The 19699-nt window shown below is 38.6% G+C and overlaps 1 protein-coding gene across 1 annotated transcript; it reads right to left on the reverse strand.

Annotated features, from left to right (window-relative positions):
* Positions 1-1803: 1803 nt before the first annotated feature.
* Positions 1804-19696, reverse strand: PECR (peroxisomal trans-2-enoyl-CoA reductase). The gene is made up of 8 exons (XM_071562856.1): positions 19563-19696; positions 16585-16718; positions 11244-11409; positions 10492-10573; positions 8222-8318; positions 4440-4550; positions 3746-3857; positions 1804-3623 (listed from the first exon to the last, which is right to left on the reverse strand). Exons 1-8 carry the CDS (start codon positions 19675-19677, stop codon positions 3535-3537), a joined length of 906 nt encoding a protein of 301 aa, XP_071418957.1. The 5' UTR covers positions 19678-19696; the 3' UTR covers positions 1804-3534.
* Between the last annotated feature and the right edge of the window lie 3 nt (positions 19697-19699).

Here is a 19699-nt window from a genome sequence, read left to right on the forward strand (position 1 = left end):
CTAATAAGACAATTCCCCCAATGTCTGCAGCCCTCAGTCATTTAACTCCGCTGTTTGAGATGGCAAGAAGAACCTGGGAGATGCTGATTAGAAATATATGAAATTACACTATCTTGCAAAGAGCACACTTTCTTAAAAGATTATATGAGATATTCTATACAACTATTCAGAAGACTAAACATAGCCATAAATGCTTGTTACAAGCAATGGTTGCCTCATATTTGTTCATTTACACCTTAAGGCAGACAATGGGCATTACTGCAGAATGACACTGCACAGACTACATTCCCTTTAGCAAACTTGATAACTGTTAATCTTTAAAAAATGAAGATTTTTTACAACACAGACTTCATTTTACAGTAAGTAAACCTACAGAATAATCAAACTACATTTTACACTAAATAAGTGCCATGAATGAAACAATATTCTGCCTAACACAAAGAATAGCTGTAAAACATAAAGCAAGTACAGTTGACAGAAATTCTTCATTGATCTACACTGCTGTCACAAATGTAAAGTTTTATGACACATATTCAGATGTAACACCAGACAGTGGAGCAAAGTCGCAGCTGATAAGCACCTATTCATCAGTCACATGAATACCCAGTATGGGATAGGCAGAGTAGCTACAGGTTTATCCAGAGGTAAATATTTAAGCAGATTTCTATTTAAGCAAAAAGAGAGTTCTAACGGAATGGTAAATGTAACTCTCATCCTAACAGTCTTCTCTTTGTTTATTAGAACTATACAGTGGAGCAAATGTTTATGTTTCAGTGTTTGGTCAATATTTCAGCCCTTTTCTCACAGTTGCTTTTACTTCCCTTGTAAAATAAATAAAATAAAATCAAGCCCTATTCTCTGAACTTCAGATATCCAAAACTAATACAGGTCGAAGATATTTTGCTACCACACCCATCTTTTTCACCTCTCAATGCCCTTTGATCAAGGGCTGTTGGCATAGGAAGAGCTTTTCAGCAGCTGATATTATCTGCAGCACTAGCAGCACAAACCCAAAACATTCATGCTGCCAGCTGACACAACACTGGGTTTCTGCAAGGTGCTGCAAAACTTTTAAAATAATTTTAATCTGCAAAAAATTCACCAAAGAGGCAAGACCAAAACCTCTGTTCTGAGAATTAAACATTTCATATCCTTCATGGCACAAGAAAACACAACCCCAAAACAAGACCCCAAACTAACACAAATAAACAAAACAAATGGCTGTGATTATTGCTAAACTCCTACAGCAAAGGAGTTACCATCCTATTATCTAACAAATTCTGGTAAGTATTTCAACGTTGTGCACAGTAGGGGGAATGCTAGTACTATTACTAGGGGAAAAAAAAAGCAGAGAACACTGATGTTTCCCCTTCTCCCTGTGAGGATATATTTTCTGTATTCTTACACAAGCCTTAACCCTGAAGCATTTTAAGTATATTCTTCTCTTGTATTAACCTGTAGCACTTTATGGCCCCACAAATGCTGGCTGTTTCAACTTCCTGCCACCAAAAAAGCACACACAGCCTCTTCTAAAGAACCAGCTTTTATCTTCTCAGTACATCCATTGCTTTGCTGAAAGTTGAAGAAGGCAAGGTCAAATAAAAGGTTCTTTTATGCATCCCAAGCAGAAAGGTTTGTCATAGTTCTTACTTGTGAAGGAGTTTATTAATTGCAGACTGAACCTGTCTCCCACACAGGTGAATGCTCACCTTCATAATATTCCATTTCCTGAGATGAATGATGCATTTCACCATCATTATATATAAAAGTCCCCTCTTTATGAATATTCACACTCCAGCACAGTTAAAGAGGAAATTTGCAAGATTGAAAATTTATTATTTCCAAGTTTATACTTAAATCCTGTAGCGAACAGTTCTGAGATATAATAAAAGTAAATTAGTTTTACCGATGGACTTCCATTTCACATCAAATCCACAGTCCACACACATCATAGAAACTCACACAGTCAAACATAAAGAGAAAGTAAATTCCACAGGTCTCAAGCCTGTTCATGTTTAACTTTCTTTTCCAGAAAGATGTTAAGAAAGTAGAAATAATGTCTTATTTCCCTTAATGCAATGGGCTAGAATTCCAAAGTTAGTTATCTAAAAGGTGCATTTGCTTCCAGGAATTCTCTTACTGTGTACCCGAACTAATATTTGCAATAATCAAAATACACCTTCCATGAGAGGTTTGAAAAAAGCTGACTTTACCTCTGTGAAAGTCTCTCACAACTGCATAAATAACCATCCAGTTACTAAGAAAGGAGGATACATCTGAAAAAGCACGTATTTAGCCTCAAACCTCTCTTCCCAGCTAAAAATGGAATTCAGATTTTCATGAAAAACAATCTACATGTACCTATGTAAGAACTCATATTTTAATAAAAAATACAAAGGTCAAACATCTTTGCAGAGAACAAACAACTGGCACGTTGTTCCATTCAGTCCAAAATTAAGTATTAAAAGTTTACTTCTATAGGAGCAACTCTATTGCACAAATTTCCATTGTTACAGTAAACACGTTCATTACTTATTTTTTATGTTTTCACTAAAGATAGCAAACCTGGGAACATTTGTCTTAAAGTGAATAAGAAAAATCACAAAGATAGCCTTTTAAAATGATGTATTGCAAGATTTCTGGCTTTTAAATGGCATCTCTGCATTATTCACAAAAATCACATCTATTTTAGAGACACTGATGAAGAAAATTCTGTTAACATTGTAGGACAGCAGAGCATGGAGAGAAAGCATTTTAACTGGTAAGTGAAGGATTCCAAATCTCTTATTTACTAGTATAGCACACTGCAGAGAGCACTGCAATACAGACCACAGATTTTGCATGTTAAATTGTTGAATCTATACTGTTTTCCATCCAACTTTAACTGCATGTTAAATTTATTATCTGATTATCCTGTTATCAAATTTAAGTTGCAGCCAGCTTAATTCCATTATGTGATTGTATTTGCAAGCACTGCAAAACATTCCTAATATGATATGCCATTTTACTTTTAAACATTAATAATAGTATTCCACTTTATTTTTAATTATTTTCAGATAAATACTTACTGCACTTGGTCTTTAAAACCATTGTTGAATGCTCAGCATGTGGCTGAACAGAAACACTGTAGCTACCTCAAGGGTTATTGATGCAACTAATAATATGAGATTTAAATTACCTTCTCTCTAAATTCATCCAGAATGAAAGGGTTCCAAAACATTCCCTCTTGCCTCCTTTCACTTCAAAATAAGTATTCTTCTTATTCACTTCTGACTAGGATTCTTCATTATTTGATGCCTATGCAAATGTACAATTTGTCTTTTATACTTTCCCCTCCCAAAAGATTGAAGGGCAAGTGTTTTCAGAGAAGAAATTTACTATGTGCAGCCTTTCAGGTTTTAAATATAAACCAAGGAAAATCAAGGAAGTCAATGTAGTTACATGTGAGCAAAAAAACTATTTGTGACAATAATAAGCTCAAATCACAAAGTGATATTATCAGCAAGTGTGCAACTGGGAATAAGCTGAAATCTTTTACAGCTTTGCCTTGAACTCGCCGGAAAGCAGCTTTTTCAACATTTCAGAATTTTTTCCTTCTGGTGGTGCAGGCCATCTGTCATGATCTGAGGAAAATAAATAAAAGAACATATTTAGTTGACTGAGAAACTGGGCATTTTACTTTTGTGTCCTCCCATTGTCCAGTCTCAGTCACTTGAAGGGCATTATTTTGTAGACTATTTCTTACCAGGTATTTCTAGTGTATGACTGTATAAACTTTGGCCGCCATCCACCACCATGGTTATTCCAGTTATGAAAGAAGCAGCTGGAGATAGTAGGAAACACACTGCAGGGGAGATCTGTCAAAACGATGACAATTTTAATCTTCTTAAACTGCTGTGAACTTTTCATGTCCAAGAGGCTTGTAAAAACTTTTACAGGTAAGACACAGTAACATTTTCTACTCAGCAGTCAAAACTGCAACAGTCTTAAAACCATCCTCCGGGCAACAAACATCAACTACGTAACAGGAAAACCAATAAGCTCTCACAGATGAGCATCAGATGCTGAAAAATCAAATAAAAATGTGGACCAGTTTATCAAATCTACACATTCTTGGTAGAAGAGAGCTAAGTACTTTTAATATACATTTTTTTTCACTTTAATATTAATTCTTTCAGTCCTTCCTGCTGGAAGTCGACCTCTTCAGAAACTAATATCCACCATGAAACACTTCAGCTGTAAGAGGCAGCTGAATTAGATTTTCAGTATATCAGTGACTACTGGTTAATTCTCCCACTTGGCAAAACTACACACTACAAGGCTTTTTCTTTTTAAATATTCCATCAGAGTGCACAATTAAGTCATTTTTGTTCCTCATATAATAAAGCGGCTTCCAACTAGTAACACAGAAACCTCACAAATGTTCTGAAATACATTACCTCCTCAGGAACTGCTGACCTCTTGGCAGGAACCTTTGGTATGCTCTTTAACCACATCATTATACCTTGCTCTCCATAGTTTGCAACAGCAGTTTCGGAAAATACAAGTCCCTATTTTAAAACAGCATAGTGAAAATTAAGTTCTCTTCATATGTTTAAATGGATCATTCTGAAATTGTGAAGTTGTCATCACTGATTTTCTGTGGTATTAAACTGCCTAAAAAGCACTTGAATGCAAGTTTTAAATGTAATGGGATAGTATAATTTATACAAGAAGGTAATTTGGCTGCCAGCCGCTTCTCTATTCAAGCACAATAATTCTGATTATTCCAATTCTCTGATGTCACTTCAATAAATAAAAAGTGGAGTATAAAGAAACTCAGAGACTGCTTTGAAATTACAAGCATTTCATGTTGCTTACTGCAAAGCCCCAAGAACAAGTTCTCAACAGTTTCTTGTCATCTGTAAGAACATGAGTCTGATTTATTGTGAATTATGGAAGCAGACAGATTTCAGTCAGAATTCCAACTCTCCTTGCTTAGCTGCTGTAGGAACAGAAAAAGGTGACCATGTTTGCTCTGATGATTATTCAGTCCAGTTTAATCTTGAGAAGGAAGATGAAGGGTACAGCAACGGGAACACAAGGTTATATCCATTAGTTAGGACAGAACCTTTGGGACTCAAGTTTAAGTAAAATAACAAAATTTGAATTCATCCATGAAGTACGTATTAAGACTTCTAAGATTTCTGCATAATGTATGTGAAACTATTCTATTCCGAATGCAGGTTTCCCTCTTTATGTATCCCTTCCCTACAGGTTACTCTGCTCCTATAAAGAAGTAACAGTTTTATATTGTTGCCACTGACCTGCTGCGTTCACAAGTGACAGGAGTATTACTGTAACTACAACGTGGACTTTTCTACCAGCATAGTAACAACGGTAGCAAATACCTATGAAAGAGCCAAACCCCTGAAGTGTTTGTCAAAACTTCTTTTGACATGCGCTGTAATGTATAATCAACATGACTCATTAGGTAATTAGCATGCTTGAAAAGCATATTCACATAATAATGCTGTCTTAATTACTTACTTCCCCAAGACTTGATAAATCAGAAAAAACAAATAAACAGGAAATAGGAGCCAGTAGATGTTAATATTTAACAAGTCTTGGGATGAATTTGGTCTCAAAAAGGGTACATAAAAGCCACCACCTGAATGATCATCACACATCTGCCATTAAGCATTCTGTGCTATGTGAAACAAAGCAAGCCAGATGTTTTGGGACAAGGGGCACAATAGGATATAAAGACACTCTACAAAAATAGCAGCAAGATCTTCCGAGGGATCACTTAAACAAATATGACACTTCACTTATGACACTCATTTACTGTGAGGTAGGATAATTCCTCAATGTAGAAGTAGTTGGACAAAATTTACATTTCCTCTTTTGATTTCAAAGGAGTAAATGTGCAAAAGAAATTGTGGTTAAGAGAGGATTACAAAAAATCACAACAGATCACAGAAGCTCAAAAGTTAGAGTTTCTATGTAATCTCTGTATCTGCAGCACTACACACTACAAAGTACAGCTACTCCTTCCATACAGTTATTTTAAAAACTGCTATGTGCTGCCTACTTCCTCAGAAATGTGGCAGGCATATTTTAGCTGACCTGTATAGAGGCTTCCTGTCTGCATGAATTAGATAAGAAAAAAAATCAGAACACATATTTTTACATATGATTTCTCTGAGAGAAGGTCCACTCCAAATACAGCCTCTTTGTGCCTAAAACTAATCTAACTTAACATGTAGAAGACAAAGTAAAAGGTATATGACACATTCAGAGGTTGTCATGTGAAAGGGAAGGGCAGAAATGCAAAGATTTGTTGTTCTACCTCTATTAATACAGTTATTAGCTGTAAGTGTCCTTGGAACAATCAAAGCTTTATGAATCCAGCACTGCCCATTTAACAATGGACAGAACACAGGCTGGAAAGGTTTTCAACCTTCCTATGAGGACCACACTCTAGCCAGGGAGAACTTACAAGCTGTAAGTGTCCAGAAAATCTAAGTCTTATGAACCCAACACTGCCTGTCAAACAATGGACAGCACACAGGTCAGAAGGGTCTTCGACCTCTACTATGAGACCACACTTAATTGCCAGGGAGAACTTTCTCTATGAAGATATCAGCTATAAACATCCTAGAACATCAAAGTCTTATAAACTCAACACTGCCTGTCAAACAATGGACAGCACACAGGTTGGAAGAGTCTTCAACACTCTGCTATGAGGACCACACTTAATAGCAAGAAAAGAACTTTCTCCACAGCAGCTCCCAAAATAACTTTTATTAATACAAATATGTGACAGCTGCTGTGGGGTTTTGCGTTGCCAGTACATGATTAGCTGCATGATTGTATTTGATGACCAAAAACCCCAAAAGAAACCAGCACAAAACTCATTCTACAGAGATAAGCATACCAAACTCAAGTTTCAATTCAGCAGTGTAGCCCCCTCACGACAGTCTTAACTAACAACAGAAAACTACTTACCAGAAACACAACCACCTAAAACACAAATCTAGAACCCCTCTCAGTAACACAGAGCAAAAAAACAACACAAAGCTAAAGGAAAGAGCAGAGTAGTTTCCCATTAACACACATGTTAAAAAAACCACTACACACTGTAAGGGAACACAACAACTAATATCAAGTAAGATATATATGTGGTAAGTTGCAAAGTGTAAAACAAGTTATTGTTATTAATATTAAAGTAGCAAAACACAATTAGTAAATAATTAATAAGATGCCTATATAGTAAAGATATAGCCAAGTGAAATTAGTTGGATAGAATGTATAACGTAATAGGCATTGTAAGAGAGTAAAGTTTAAGATATGGTATATAAAGTACAGACAGTACATGGTTTTCTCACCCCTACATTGTCCGAAGAGGTGGGAGGAGACAGAGCAGCTCCTCTCAGCTCCCCTCACAAAGATGAAGACATTTCTGCACAGTTTTTGCTCATGCCCAATTGCTTTTACACCGTTTTTTTTTTCTCTTAGGTGTTTTGGGTGGCTTTAGTCAATAATTGGTTTTGGGGTGATAGACAGCATAGGCCTGAAGGGCTCCCTGTATTCCTAGAAGATATCACAGAGGAGAGCATGTGATCTTCACAACACTCCACCCTTTGTTAATCTTATCAGTCTGGCTCTTAGCACTTTTGGAAAGCCACTGGGATGTCTTTGTCCTCTGACAATGGTTCTGGGAGCATCCCTCCAGGAGGCTGAGGTGTTTTCCCTCAAGTCATCAAGAGTTTATCAGGGCTATCACCCTACAGAGATTTTAAAAATAAGTTTGTAAACACAGGTGCAAACCACCAGCATACCTAAACCCCCAACCAAAGAAGTTTCATGAACTCAGAAATAATGTACCCATTACTGACACACAAAGCATTCAAGTAACTTTATGTCAAGGCTTTGTAATACGGGTGACCAACTCTACCAAACAATTTCATTAAGCTACAAAAAAACCCAACGAAGAGTGCCAAGTCAAAGCAGAAAGCAGAAGCAATTTTATCCCACATCCTCTGACTCATCATCCAAAAGTACAAAACACTCTCAAATGACCTGCAGAATGCAGAAGAGGAGATTATAAATAAAGAAATGCATAAACAACTTACAATCAGTTACAGGTTATGGATTTTTAAATCCCTTTTGGTCTGAAAACTTTAACTATGAACATGTATGATTACTAAGTTTAATCATATAATTTCCCATTACTTACAGGAGCAACACTGTTGATTCTTACTCCGCTATGAGCCCACTCTAATGCTAAGGTCTTGGTTAGGTTTTCCACTGCAGCTCTTGCAGCTCCCGTGTGCCTGTTGAGGGAAGAAAGCAAAGGAAGCATCTGGTCCCTCAGCTAGGAGTGCCCAATATTAATTCCACTGCAGCCTCACTGAGGTAGTCAGAATAGCTTTCTGTGGCTGGACCAACCCTCCCAGAGACAGAGATTCTTTAATCTGTATGTCTGACCATAGGTCCACTGCTATGATTGCCTGTCATTGCTGGAAATACTTAATCATGTCCCCAGTGGGACATGAGGTCAACTACACTCTACTGCAGAGGGAGGTTTACAAAATGAGAAACAAGGAGGTGAAGTTCAAACTGTGTAAACTACCTCTAGGGTGCACAGATAAAGTAACATGTGGAAGGACAGTATTCTGGAAAATAGCTTAAATCTTCTGACAGACAAGATTAAAATAAGCTACTATTCAAAAATCACTCTAGATGGATGGAGACAGAGATGAGTTAGAGTGAAGTCATACCCCTTGCTGCTCTAGGAAACTAGTCTGAAATGATGACAAGCTTGAACAAATGCAGACAATATTACTGCAATAATTAATAGTAGACAGTTTGACTCATAGTAAACAAACAGAATTTAGTTTCTTTATCCTAGCGAAAAAGACTTAGAGGAGATAGATAAAATAGCTTCTCAAATACCAGGGAAAGAATAAGAAAAACTTAAGAAAAATAAAAGAAAATATAACTTACTTATTTGTGGTCTACACATGAATAGTCTCCAAACACACTATGAAAAAATTTGCCAAGTTTAATATTCAAAGTTAATAATTATGGAAAACTGTATCCAGTGACTTCTGGTATGAGTAGTGGCTGGACTTGTAAAGGTAAGACTTTTTCCATAGTACATTTCTACAATGAGTATCAATTCAACAGGAATTTAATTTGGATGTAATTTTGTCTATCCATCTAGATCTATACACAACAGTTATTTAGGAAAAATTTTCCACTGTTATTCAGAATTAACTTTTTCTCTTGGTTGAACTCTCACTTAGAGCTTCAGTGTATTTGCTGTGACAATCCAACCAGACTTTACCACAGCAGAGAAACTCAAATAACTGAAGCTTTAGCACCACCCTGTGGATCTTGAAATTTATTCTGTACTACCAAGAACAACCTAGTGAGAAATATTCTGCTGTTTCTTAAAATTTTATTTTTGAAAACTTTCAGTGCTGGACACAGAGAGGTGATGCAACACTTTCTCAAAATATATTTTTTGTATTTTTTTCAATAGAAATTCAATATCAAAGTTTAAAGAAAAAGAGGAAAAGGACAATTAAAAGAAGAAATTCAGATTTTTTTTTCAATTAAGAAACTCAACATGCAGCACCTTGACAACTTCAAAATTTCCTTTGAAAAGAAAATAATTGATATAATTCATTTCCTTAGCATTATTATCTTTCAACAGATTGGAACTTAAGTGGTGGAAAGTTTCAAACAGGGAATCTCCTGCTCACCTCCATTTTGAGGGTGAAGAAATTTGAATAAATGTAGTACACGTGCAAGTATGGAGAGGAGGCTACACTTCAATGCATTTCCCTGGCTATGATCATTTGCATCAGTATAAAACAACTGCAAGCAGCGCAATATATTTGTAGCCAGGAGCCTTCTCCCAGTGAAGAAACGAGCAGAGCAAATAGAACTGATTCTATTTGCATCAGAAACCTCCAAGAAAGATGTCTACAAAGTGGGAGTAAAGAGAAAAACAGGAAAGGCAGGCATTACGTGAGCTGAAGGACAAAGCCAAAACCTGGCAACATACTAGAAATGTTCCTCCTACTCCCAGTCCCATTCCCATAACTCATTGCACCATCCAGATCTGTAAATGGAGCGCAGAAGAGAAAAGCAACAGGTGCCAAGTTCTTGCAAACACTCCAGTAATTTGGAGAGCAAGGTTACATTTCAGTCCCACTAGCACATCACTTCCAAGGAAAGCTTCACTGGAAAGTCTTGCTTCATAATTTCTTACAAACAAGTTGAGAGACCAGATGCCATTTACTCCTGTAGTCTCTTACTGAATTAATAAGAGATCCCCATACATTCAGCCAAATGATACTCCTGCTCTCTTTTGACCAAACTGCTGTATTTCTATACTCTGCTACTGCCCAGTGCACAACTTTCTGAAGCATTTAAGAGCAATTAGTACTTCTAGGGAAAAAATACAGGAATATGTAAGAAGAAAATATATATTACGACATTCCAGGAAACCCATTTCTCACGGCAGCAGTAATGTTGACAATGACTCCTCCATGTTCCTGCATCCAGGCATTGTACACTGTATGAAGGAGGAAGATAACCTATAAATATCAGAAGAAATGCATACAAATGAACTTGCCAATTGGAAGTCAAATTTGGAGTCTTACCTGCCATCACACTACACATTTCTCATGCAGGTTTAGAAAAACAACCTGTACTTTGTACCATAGCCTTGCCAAGTCAGAGGCACAGCCATGGGACAAGAGGTGCAGTCCAGGCTCAATGATTGTCAAGAAGCATTTGGTGGAAATCAAGATTTCATGTTTCCACGTAAATTACTTTCATTTCCACATTCCAAATGCTATCTGAGAACCATGTGCCATACTTAAATTTAAGCTTAAATTTATATCCCTGAAGGGAGAAATATTGTCCTGCATTACGCACAGTGAATACAGGCCACAAAAGTCAAGTGGTTTTCCTATAGTCTTTTAATTGAGTATCAAGGCCAACTGACACCCCAAACCTGGCCTTAATCAGAAGATCATACTTGCCTACATGTGTCTTTGTATAGATGAGCAAATGTAATGTACCATTTAATGCAAAGTTTTGGATGAGATTCATGAAAACAAATACCTACTGTCAGATAAGTGTGTGGAAAAAGCAAGGCAGAGAAACATTTGTTGTCTTCTGGTATTGCTGTAAAAAAGAGCAAATAAACAAACAAACCAACATTAAAGTTCAGACCTTACCTGCTTTGCAGCAATAAAAGGTCCCTGTCAGATTCGTGTCTATCACAGCATTCCAGCCTTTTGCACGGATGGCTTCAGAAGGACTTGCAAATTGGCCCCCTCCATTATTCACCAGGAAGTCAATCTTCCCATGCAGACTCAGTGTAGACTTCACCAAAGCTTCTACCTGGAGTAACATTTGTTAGTGTGATATGCTGATTAAGTCCTACACAAATTTCATTCCCAGACAGTATTTTCTCTCTTATACCCTTTTCACAGAACAAGAGGCAGTCCAGCCTTCAGAGAGGCTGTAAGATCCGTATGACAGGTTTAGTCAGCCAAAAAGTTCTGGGCTGTGTCCATGTTTATTTAAAAAATCTTTCTGTTCTAATGCAGGTGCTACATAAATTCCAGCACCAAGAGAAGAAGGGCATTTAAGCTGCTGAAGCTTTGTATAACCAAATACACACATTTTATCTTTCACTTATCTAGACATGTCATCTACTTATCTAGGTGCCAGTTAAAGAAATGTTTGTCCACAGCATACAGCAAAAAGGCTTTACAAGGGTAAAAACTTCCTCATGTCTTGCCCCGTCAACAGATTTGCTGTAACTCAGCATTTAAGACCCACAAGTACACACTCCCCTTGCCTAACACATACAAAGGTTACTAGAAAGCTCTTTTCATAATAGAAAAAGATGGGGTCTCTTGTCTGCCCTGGCCACATTACATTGAGGCACTGAAATGGAGTAATTAAGTCCTTGGATTCTGGATAAAGAGCTTGGTTTGAAAACACACACACACAGAGCTGACTGGTTTGCATCTCAGTATGACCTACTCTCAACACTTTATGAGGGTAGTGCTAGCAAATATGCAAACAAAATCACTTCAGCTTCATAATCATGAAGAAGCAATATCTATCACTACATATACTCCAGACCACAGGACAAGGAGTACTGGTACACAGTCACTGCTCCAGGATAAGGCCCCACAATGACAGAATACAGAAGCCTCAGATCCTCTTACTGGCATCCCAGAACCCTCCACTCTTCCATTTTTAAAAATAAAACAGGGGGGTTATCCTTTACAGAAAACTAAGTAGAAAACTAGTAGAAACAGCAGCAAACTTATGACAAAAATAAGCCTGACAGGTTATGCAGGGAATGAAAATCCGCCATCAAGCAGGATTATTTCTTGCACATTAAACGAAAAGTAAGCTTTGCTAGAAAGCAAGAGGGCTTCTGAGGATGAAGATTTAGAGACTTAAAAATGTGAATTTATTAAGCTATTCCCATGGTATCTGCCATCAAGCTTCTGCAGTAATTAATTCATTGCACCTTCTCTGACTGTTCTCAAGCCAGAGAGCTCCAACAAACACATTGCTGTATCCGATCAGTGATGAATCGTCTAATGCTTGAATTGCACAGATCCTAAGCAGAGGCATGAACTGTGTCTTTTTCAAAGTAGGTCAGCTATTTTAAGATTTGCAATAGCAGGCAAAAAAATAATAATCACCTGGAAATTTGGAAGTACCTTCATAAGTCTTAAATTTCCTCTATTTAAAGTCCCTCTCTCAAGTTTGCCTGGTTATAAAATTAAAACCAGGACAGAATTCATAAAGGCCTTTAGAAAAATACAGAACTGATGGAGAAAGAGGGATGAAAAAAAAGTGGGATGCTGTAGTAAGAACAGTTGGCTTTTTCCTACAGGTGATCTTAGTGGCTTTTTTGGAAAGTAAGACTCTTAGAAAGGCGTCACTGAGAAGGATACACTAAATGAACTATGTAGTTCTTCAGGAAGCTTCCTGAGCTTTGTAGCTTATGATAGATCAGTTCTGACATCTAAGAAGGCGTGAACTCCTAAGTTATTTTCCCTGTTGAAACATTTATAATGTTTTTCTCCTGCCCATGTTCTTTGGTACCTGGTATATAAGCTGAGAAAGAGGATGTAATGACTCACATGGAACACTTGCAAAGGCAGTCCTCTCTACCCAACAATGTGCTTCTGTGATTCCTGAGGTAAATATTCTTCATTCACACGAAGGTGAAAGCAGACAATAAGTTGCAAAACTACTAATGAGTAGCATACAGAGCAAACACAGTTGGACAAGTATTGTTTCTTTTGTGAGGGAACCCAAAATTATATATGCCCTCTCATCCCATCTTCCATTGTTAACAGGCAGCTCTTCCTGTATTTGTGAAAATACTGAAGTGAGTTATGTTACTGTGTTGCCTCTACTTAAGGTGTGCCTCCTAGGCTGGAAAATCCTGCATTACATCTTTTACTGATCTATGTTCCTAAGTCTCTGAGTCCCATGCACTAAATTTTAGGTTAAGAATGGAACAGATTTTGAAAGTGGGCATACAATGCTCTGGATTGAAGTAATGCCCAAAGGTCCTTTTCCTCTGGTTTCCACAAGCCAATCAAGTGCAAATTAGAAAAAAGTATTCACCATTGCTGCTCCCAGGAAATACAATAAATAAGCAATAGTAAACAGTGGGTTGGGGAAAACCTGCCACAAGCCTCAGTTCTGACAGTTTTCAGCAGTGTAAGTTAACAATTGTTAATTTGAGCTTATCTAGTTTCAATTTACAAACCAAAGTACCCAAGTGTCAGGAAGTGCTATCCTCACTACAAATTTAAAAGCTGAAAACATGATCCACACATTTCTGGCCCAAAAGTAATTTTAGATGTTAAGTAACAAGTGGCTAGGATTTAGTAATCCTTGAGAATCAAAAGCATTGAATGGAGGAGAACAGAGCCAAAAACCCACAAGCTAAAGAATAAAAATCACAAGATGTCTCTAACCAATAAAAAAAAATACGGTCTTGGACATGAGCCTCTGGAATGGATAAATATTTGTTTAACAGGTACACAAGTTCTTACGTTAACATGGAAGAGAAATTATATTCCTTGTCCAAATCTTTGGCAAAAGGCTTATGAAATTTTCATACTGATTTTTTTTCTAAAAAGGACTTCAAGAGAAAGAAGTAAGAGCAGTTTAAGTGAGTCAAACTATAAAACTGAATCAATGACTGAAAAATTCCAGACTGGAGTTAAATCTGCCTTATTCCTCTAAACTCTTTCTTCAATAGACAGAGACACAAAAGGTCAATAGTTAAAGAGAACTTCCACTGGCAGACAAAACCAAATAGAATCTTCATCAATATCATATGAAAACTTCTAAGACAGTTCTGGTGTGCCTAAAAATGAATAGACACTAATCTGGAAACAGGACAATTCTATGATGAAACTGCAGGGCAATAGCAAAGACAAAAAAGGTATGGCTATCTGGAACACAGAATAATGCCTAAATGCTTTACACAGCACTACAAAAAAGGCTTTAAAAGCAGTTTCAAAAATTGCTGTCCTAGTTCAGCAGGTGGGACCAGTTTATCACTGCGTGGGAGTAATCAAATCTATTCAAGTCCCAAGAACAGTAGACCGTTTGCAGCAGCTGCCCAGGGCACACCTGACCCCTCAGGTTGTGAGCTGGGTCTGAAAGACATCTGTGAGATAAGAGCTGTGATAACTCCCCTACAGGGAGTCATTAGCACCTTCACACCCAGCCTGAGGGGGCGTGTCTACTAATGGGCTATCAACAATTTCAAAAATACCCCATGACTCACAGAGTTAATCACTCATTGTGTGAATCCCTGCCCTGGGGGAGCGACTGGGTGCTCCCACCTGGACCCGGGGGTACATATCTTGTGGGAAGAAGACCTCAACGGTCACCCGTTGGATCAAGACAATGACCAAAAACCTCAACAGGAGGAAACCACCACTTTCAACCAGCCTACGACCACCACTCTCCACCAGACTGCAACTGTCAGCTGCACCAACGGGTTTTCCACTTTGGACTTTTACTTTGGACTTGGGGGAACCACATAGGGTTCAGCACAGGGGCTAACAAACCCCTTTGTGCTTGTGCCCCAGGGTGCTGGGTCATACTTCTGGGTTTTGTGGGTTAAAATCAATTTTCTCTTTGTGCCATTGCATTTATTGTAATATTGTTATTAAATTGTAACTCTGATTTATAATCTCTTTTGTGTTGCATTCATTTCTCCTGCCGGTTTACCTTTAAACAAGCACAATTATCAAAGCCACTTAAGTCTGCTTTGTCAAGTTAGTGTTTAGACACATTTAAACAGGAAACAAAGAAAGAATGGTAGTTTAGTGGAGATTACCTCATTTCACCATCCACGCCCTGTACCATCTCATAGAACACTGCAGTTCCCACTAAATTTTTAAACTGACACAGAAATAAGATTCACATGCAGAACATTACTAAACCTGCCAGAGTACTTTCTGTAGAAACAGACATGAAAAAAGGCTTTCCCTCTTTTCTTTTCTGTGGTTTTAATCATGTAAGTTGCCCTCTGACATCTGTCATACCCTATTATGTTGCACTGATGATGCTAGTAAATACAAACCTAAAATTCACTGGTGGGTGAAGTCACATACTGCACAGCCCCAGGGTTCTTCTTCAGGAGAAAAAGTCTGAATATATCAACTATAAATATTTCATGGCATGAACTCTTCTAGGAGTGAAGAATTTTATTTTTTATTTGCATTATGGTTATATATTAGGATATTTCCAGAATCTTTGTAGCTCTACTGAAGGTCATTAATATTTAAGTTATTTAACAGAGACATTGAGAGGTTAAGAAAAATGTAGCAATCAGTGGTTACTGGAAGATTTTCTAGATGTCTTTTATAAAATCACACCTGAAGCTGGACTTTTAAATACTTAATTACACAGATAAAAAATGAGGAGGTGCATGGAGACTTCTGAGAAATCTGGATTAAGGACTTTGGCTCTTATCTTCCATTTTTTGTAATAATAAGAAAAAATTGACTGGGACAGTAATAGAGTTTGCAACGAGGCACACCTTAAACTGCAAGCAAAATTTCAAACAATGCTAAAATGTAATAAATATATCTGTGGGGGTTTTTTGGTTTTAATACAAGCCAAACTGAAAATACATGGTACTTGTGTCAAGTCACAAGCACTGACATTCCTGATTGAAGGAACTATTCTGAGGTCTCCATCTTCACAAGTTTACACCCCCTCACTTCTGTCACAAAAATGTGACAAACAACCATGCTCAGTGGGTTCTGGCTTCAGCTACAAGGCCAGCTTCTACCAGAAATATCTGAAATATGTAAGCATGGTCAGAAAAATATTGGTAATTACAATTGCTTTCTTGCTCAGTTGGCTGACAAATGTCTTTCCTTGGAAAGCACATACCCTGACCTAAGCCACTTTTGAGAGGGCCAGAGGCCTTTGGAGATAAGAGAATTTATATACACAAGAGGCTTTTTACATGTTAAGCCCCAGAACAAAACCACTAGTCTTTACCTCTTCTTCCTTGCGGATATTGCACTGTATGGGAGTCACTTTGATAGGACTCATGGAAGAAAATCTATTATTTAGTTCTTCTGCAGCAGCTTTTAACCGGTCAAATTTACGAGAGGCAATAACCACATTGCAACCTGTAGAGACAAAATGAAACATCCTTCAGCTAACATAATTATGCTATTTTTTTAAAACCATCACAGAGATACCTTGTAGGATGTGCCATTATAGTCACTGACTAGAAGATACAGTGTTGAAGTTCTTGCAAGAGAGAAATGACTGATGTCAAGTGCTTCTTAGCAACCAGATTCCTCTGTGCCAGGAAAAGAGCAATCAAAAAAACGAAAAAAAAAAAAGGCCACAAGGTTCCCTCTCCTTCCTGCAGAGAGGAAGATAGCCTGTGAGTTGCAGAGTCAGCAAAGCAGCTTCCAGATATCACTTCTGCTGCCTCTGCTCACAGCTGCCTCATTTATCAATTAAGTAATTTAAAGATGTTTCAGCAGGTCTTGAGTACAAAAAATGCTTGCTTCTAAAACCACAAAAAAATAATCTTACTGTATGATTGGCTGTAATTTTGACTAGCAGTGAGCAAACGTAATGCTCTGCTTTTTAACCCTACAGAGACTGAGGGAAAGGATAATAGCCTTATGAAATTAATCCCTATCTGCAGACTACAGACAGCAGGAACAGAGGCTTCCCTGTGGCACGGCAGAATCCTGACTGCAGAAAGAAGAGAAAAAATAGGCAGGAGCCTATTCTTTTTTTTTTTCCCAGCATTTGGAGGCAGAAGGAATCATTTTACAGGGAAAAAACAATGCAGGTGCCAAATTAAAGGCAAGCCCTCACACTACAACCACTCTAGTTTCTTTGGTCACACCAGTGGACTCAGAACAGCTTTAAAGCTTCAGCCTTTGTTACTACACAGCCTAAACCAAAACACAACAAATGAATTCCCAGTGCAAATCCAGCAGGCATACAATTTCATATAATGGATAAGCAAACTGCAAGCTTCCACTGCCAAGCAGGGTAGGAGGTCTTGTTCCCAGTTTGCTCTGCTCCTTCCATAATCTTAGCATCCCAGCAGAAGTAATCTGTTCCACATACGAGGTCAGCTGCTCATCTGCTTTAACATAAACCAATTCAACACCCTCAGTCAGTCAAAAAACCCTCAACATCTTGCCAGGTGCAGGGTTTTTCCCCCTCCCCCTCTGTTGCTGATTGGAATTTGGTCTCTTATGTAATCAAAGACACACCAGAATCAACTCAAAATAACTAGTGGGAGAAAGAAGCAGCAAGCTGTTCATTTGACTGGGGCTGTCTTGTGAAACTACACATAAAACAAACAAAAAAAAAACAACCTCAAAGCAAAACAAAAAATATTCATAGAGTAGTACAATTCTTCTGGAAGGAAATGCTAAACCTACACATCCCTAGAAATGGGAGCTTCACCTTTAATCAGGGTCCATCTTAAAACAACACATGTGAAGACAGTAGTCTCTGTGGTTTCCTGATTTTTTTAAAGTAAGGACTCCAGTCACTTGCAGAACCATCTGACTAACAAAACGTCCATAAAATGGCACACACAATTGGCAATTAAAACAAATACTGAATCAGAGAAGCACAGCCATATTTATCAACTTAAGTGCTTACTAATACACACACTGATAGTGAATAAGGTCCAGTAAAAGACTATATTTTTGCTAATTATGCTAATTGGGAGAGGGGGAAATTATAACTCACTGAGGAACACTTGGTACCTACTGCACAAGCTGACATCACTTATTTTTCTTCATGAAAGTCATGACTGACATTATCTGTCAGTGCTTCTATGCCTGTAGGAACCAGCCCTCCTTACCTAAAGCCCAAGGTATGCATGGAGAGTTCCTGATCATCTTCTTGTCAGAAGTAACCTACCAATCTACAGGTGAGGAAGGTCACTCATTCAGACTTAAGTCATAGCTCTTTCTTCCTTTTCTCTCCAGTGATGTGTAGAGATTTGCAGCCTTGTTTTCTATTTAGTCTGCTATTGGCACACTTCTGTTATTTGTATTTTGCTTGAAAAAAACCAATGAAGACCAAATTAAGCACAGTTTTAAGGAAACTCGGTAACATCATCAACCAAGAGTGTGATGATGCTTAAAAAGCATCTCTTTAGGGAGCATGTAAGGACACGCAAAAAAAAAAGTTTAGTTCCCCAGTAATACAAAGGTAACAGAACTAATTCTCCACTCAGCTCCACAGAGCAAGCAGAGAGCTGAGGGGACAAAGGTCAGGAGAAGCAGACACGTTTCCCAGAACAGCCTTAACAAAGAAAGCTCTTCACTATGCAGAGCAATGGCACAGTGCACGTTCCAGCAGCACAAACCACAGGAGTGTGGCACTGACAGGTGTAATGGTGGTGTCGGTATTTTGAAGACAGTGAATCCAATCATGACAATAAACTACCCAAGCCCAGTCTGATGCCATTGAGCCCAGGCACTTGTGCTGAAACCTACAAGGAAAGGTGTTCCAAGGTGGATGTAAGAGTCACATCAGACTCAGGAGACTGCCTTTCACTCCAGGTGTTACCACTTCTCTTGTACTCAGCATGGAAGAAACCCCCACTCAGGGCACGATGAAGATGTTCTTGAATTTCAGGACATTCCTGTCACAGGCACGGGGAGAAGCACCACGTCTCCACTGTTACTGTGTGGACCGCAGTTCAAAAAGAAACTGCTCCGCAAGGCTCCCTTCAACAACCTGGTAAAGTGTCCAGTTAACTCAGGATGAAACCTCACTGAAGAGAAAGGGTCCTAGTTTAACACGGCCTGACTGTGACCGCTGTGTTTAAAACAGAGCACCTTTTGCGGGCCAAGGGCATACCCCACAGCGACCTCACCCTGTGCCCCTGCTCCTCCCGGCGCTGCCACAGCCTCCCACCCGCGGGCTCCTCGCACGGCCCCCGCTGCCCCACCGCGGCTCCCTGCGGAGCCTGCGCCCACCTAGGGCCAGCAGGTCGGCGGCGATGGCCTTGCCGATGCCGGTGCCGCCGCCGGTGACGATGGCGACCCTCCCTCGGAGCAGTCCCGGCGCCAGCAGTGCGCGCCCCGCCGCCATCTTCCCCTCCCTTCGCAGCGCC

This window comes from Pithys albifrons, chromosome 8 (genome assembly GCF_047495875.1).
Source record: "Pithys albifrons albifrons isolate INPA30051 chromosome 8, PitAlb_v1, whole genome shotgun sequence".
Taxonomy (NCBI): Eukaryota; Metazoa; Chordata; class Aves; order Passeriformes; family Thamnophilidae; genus Pithys; species Pithys albifrons.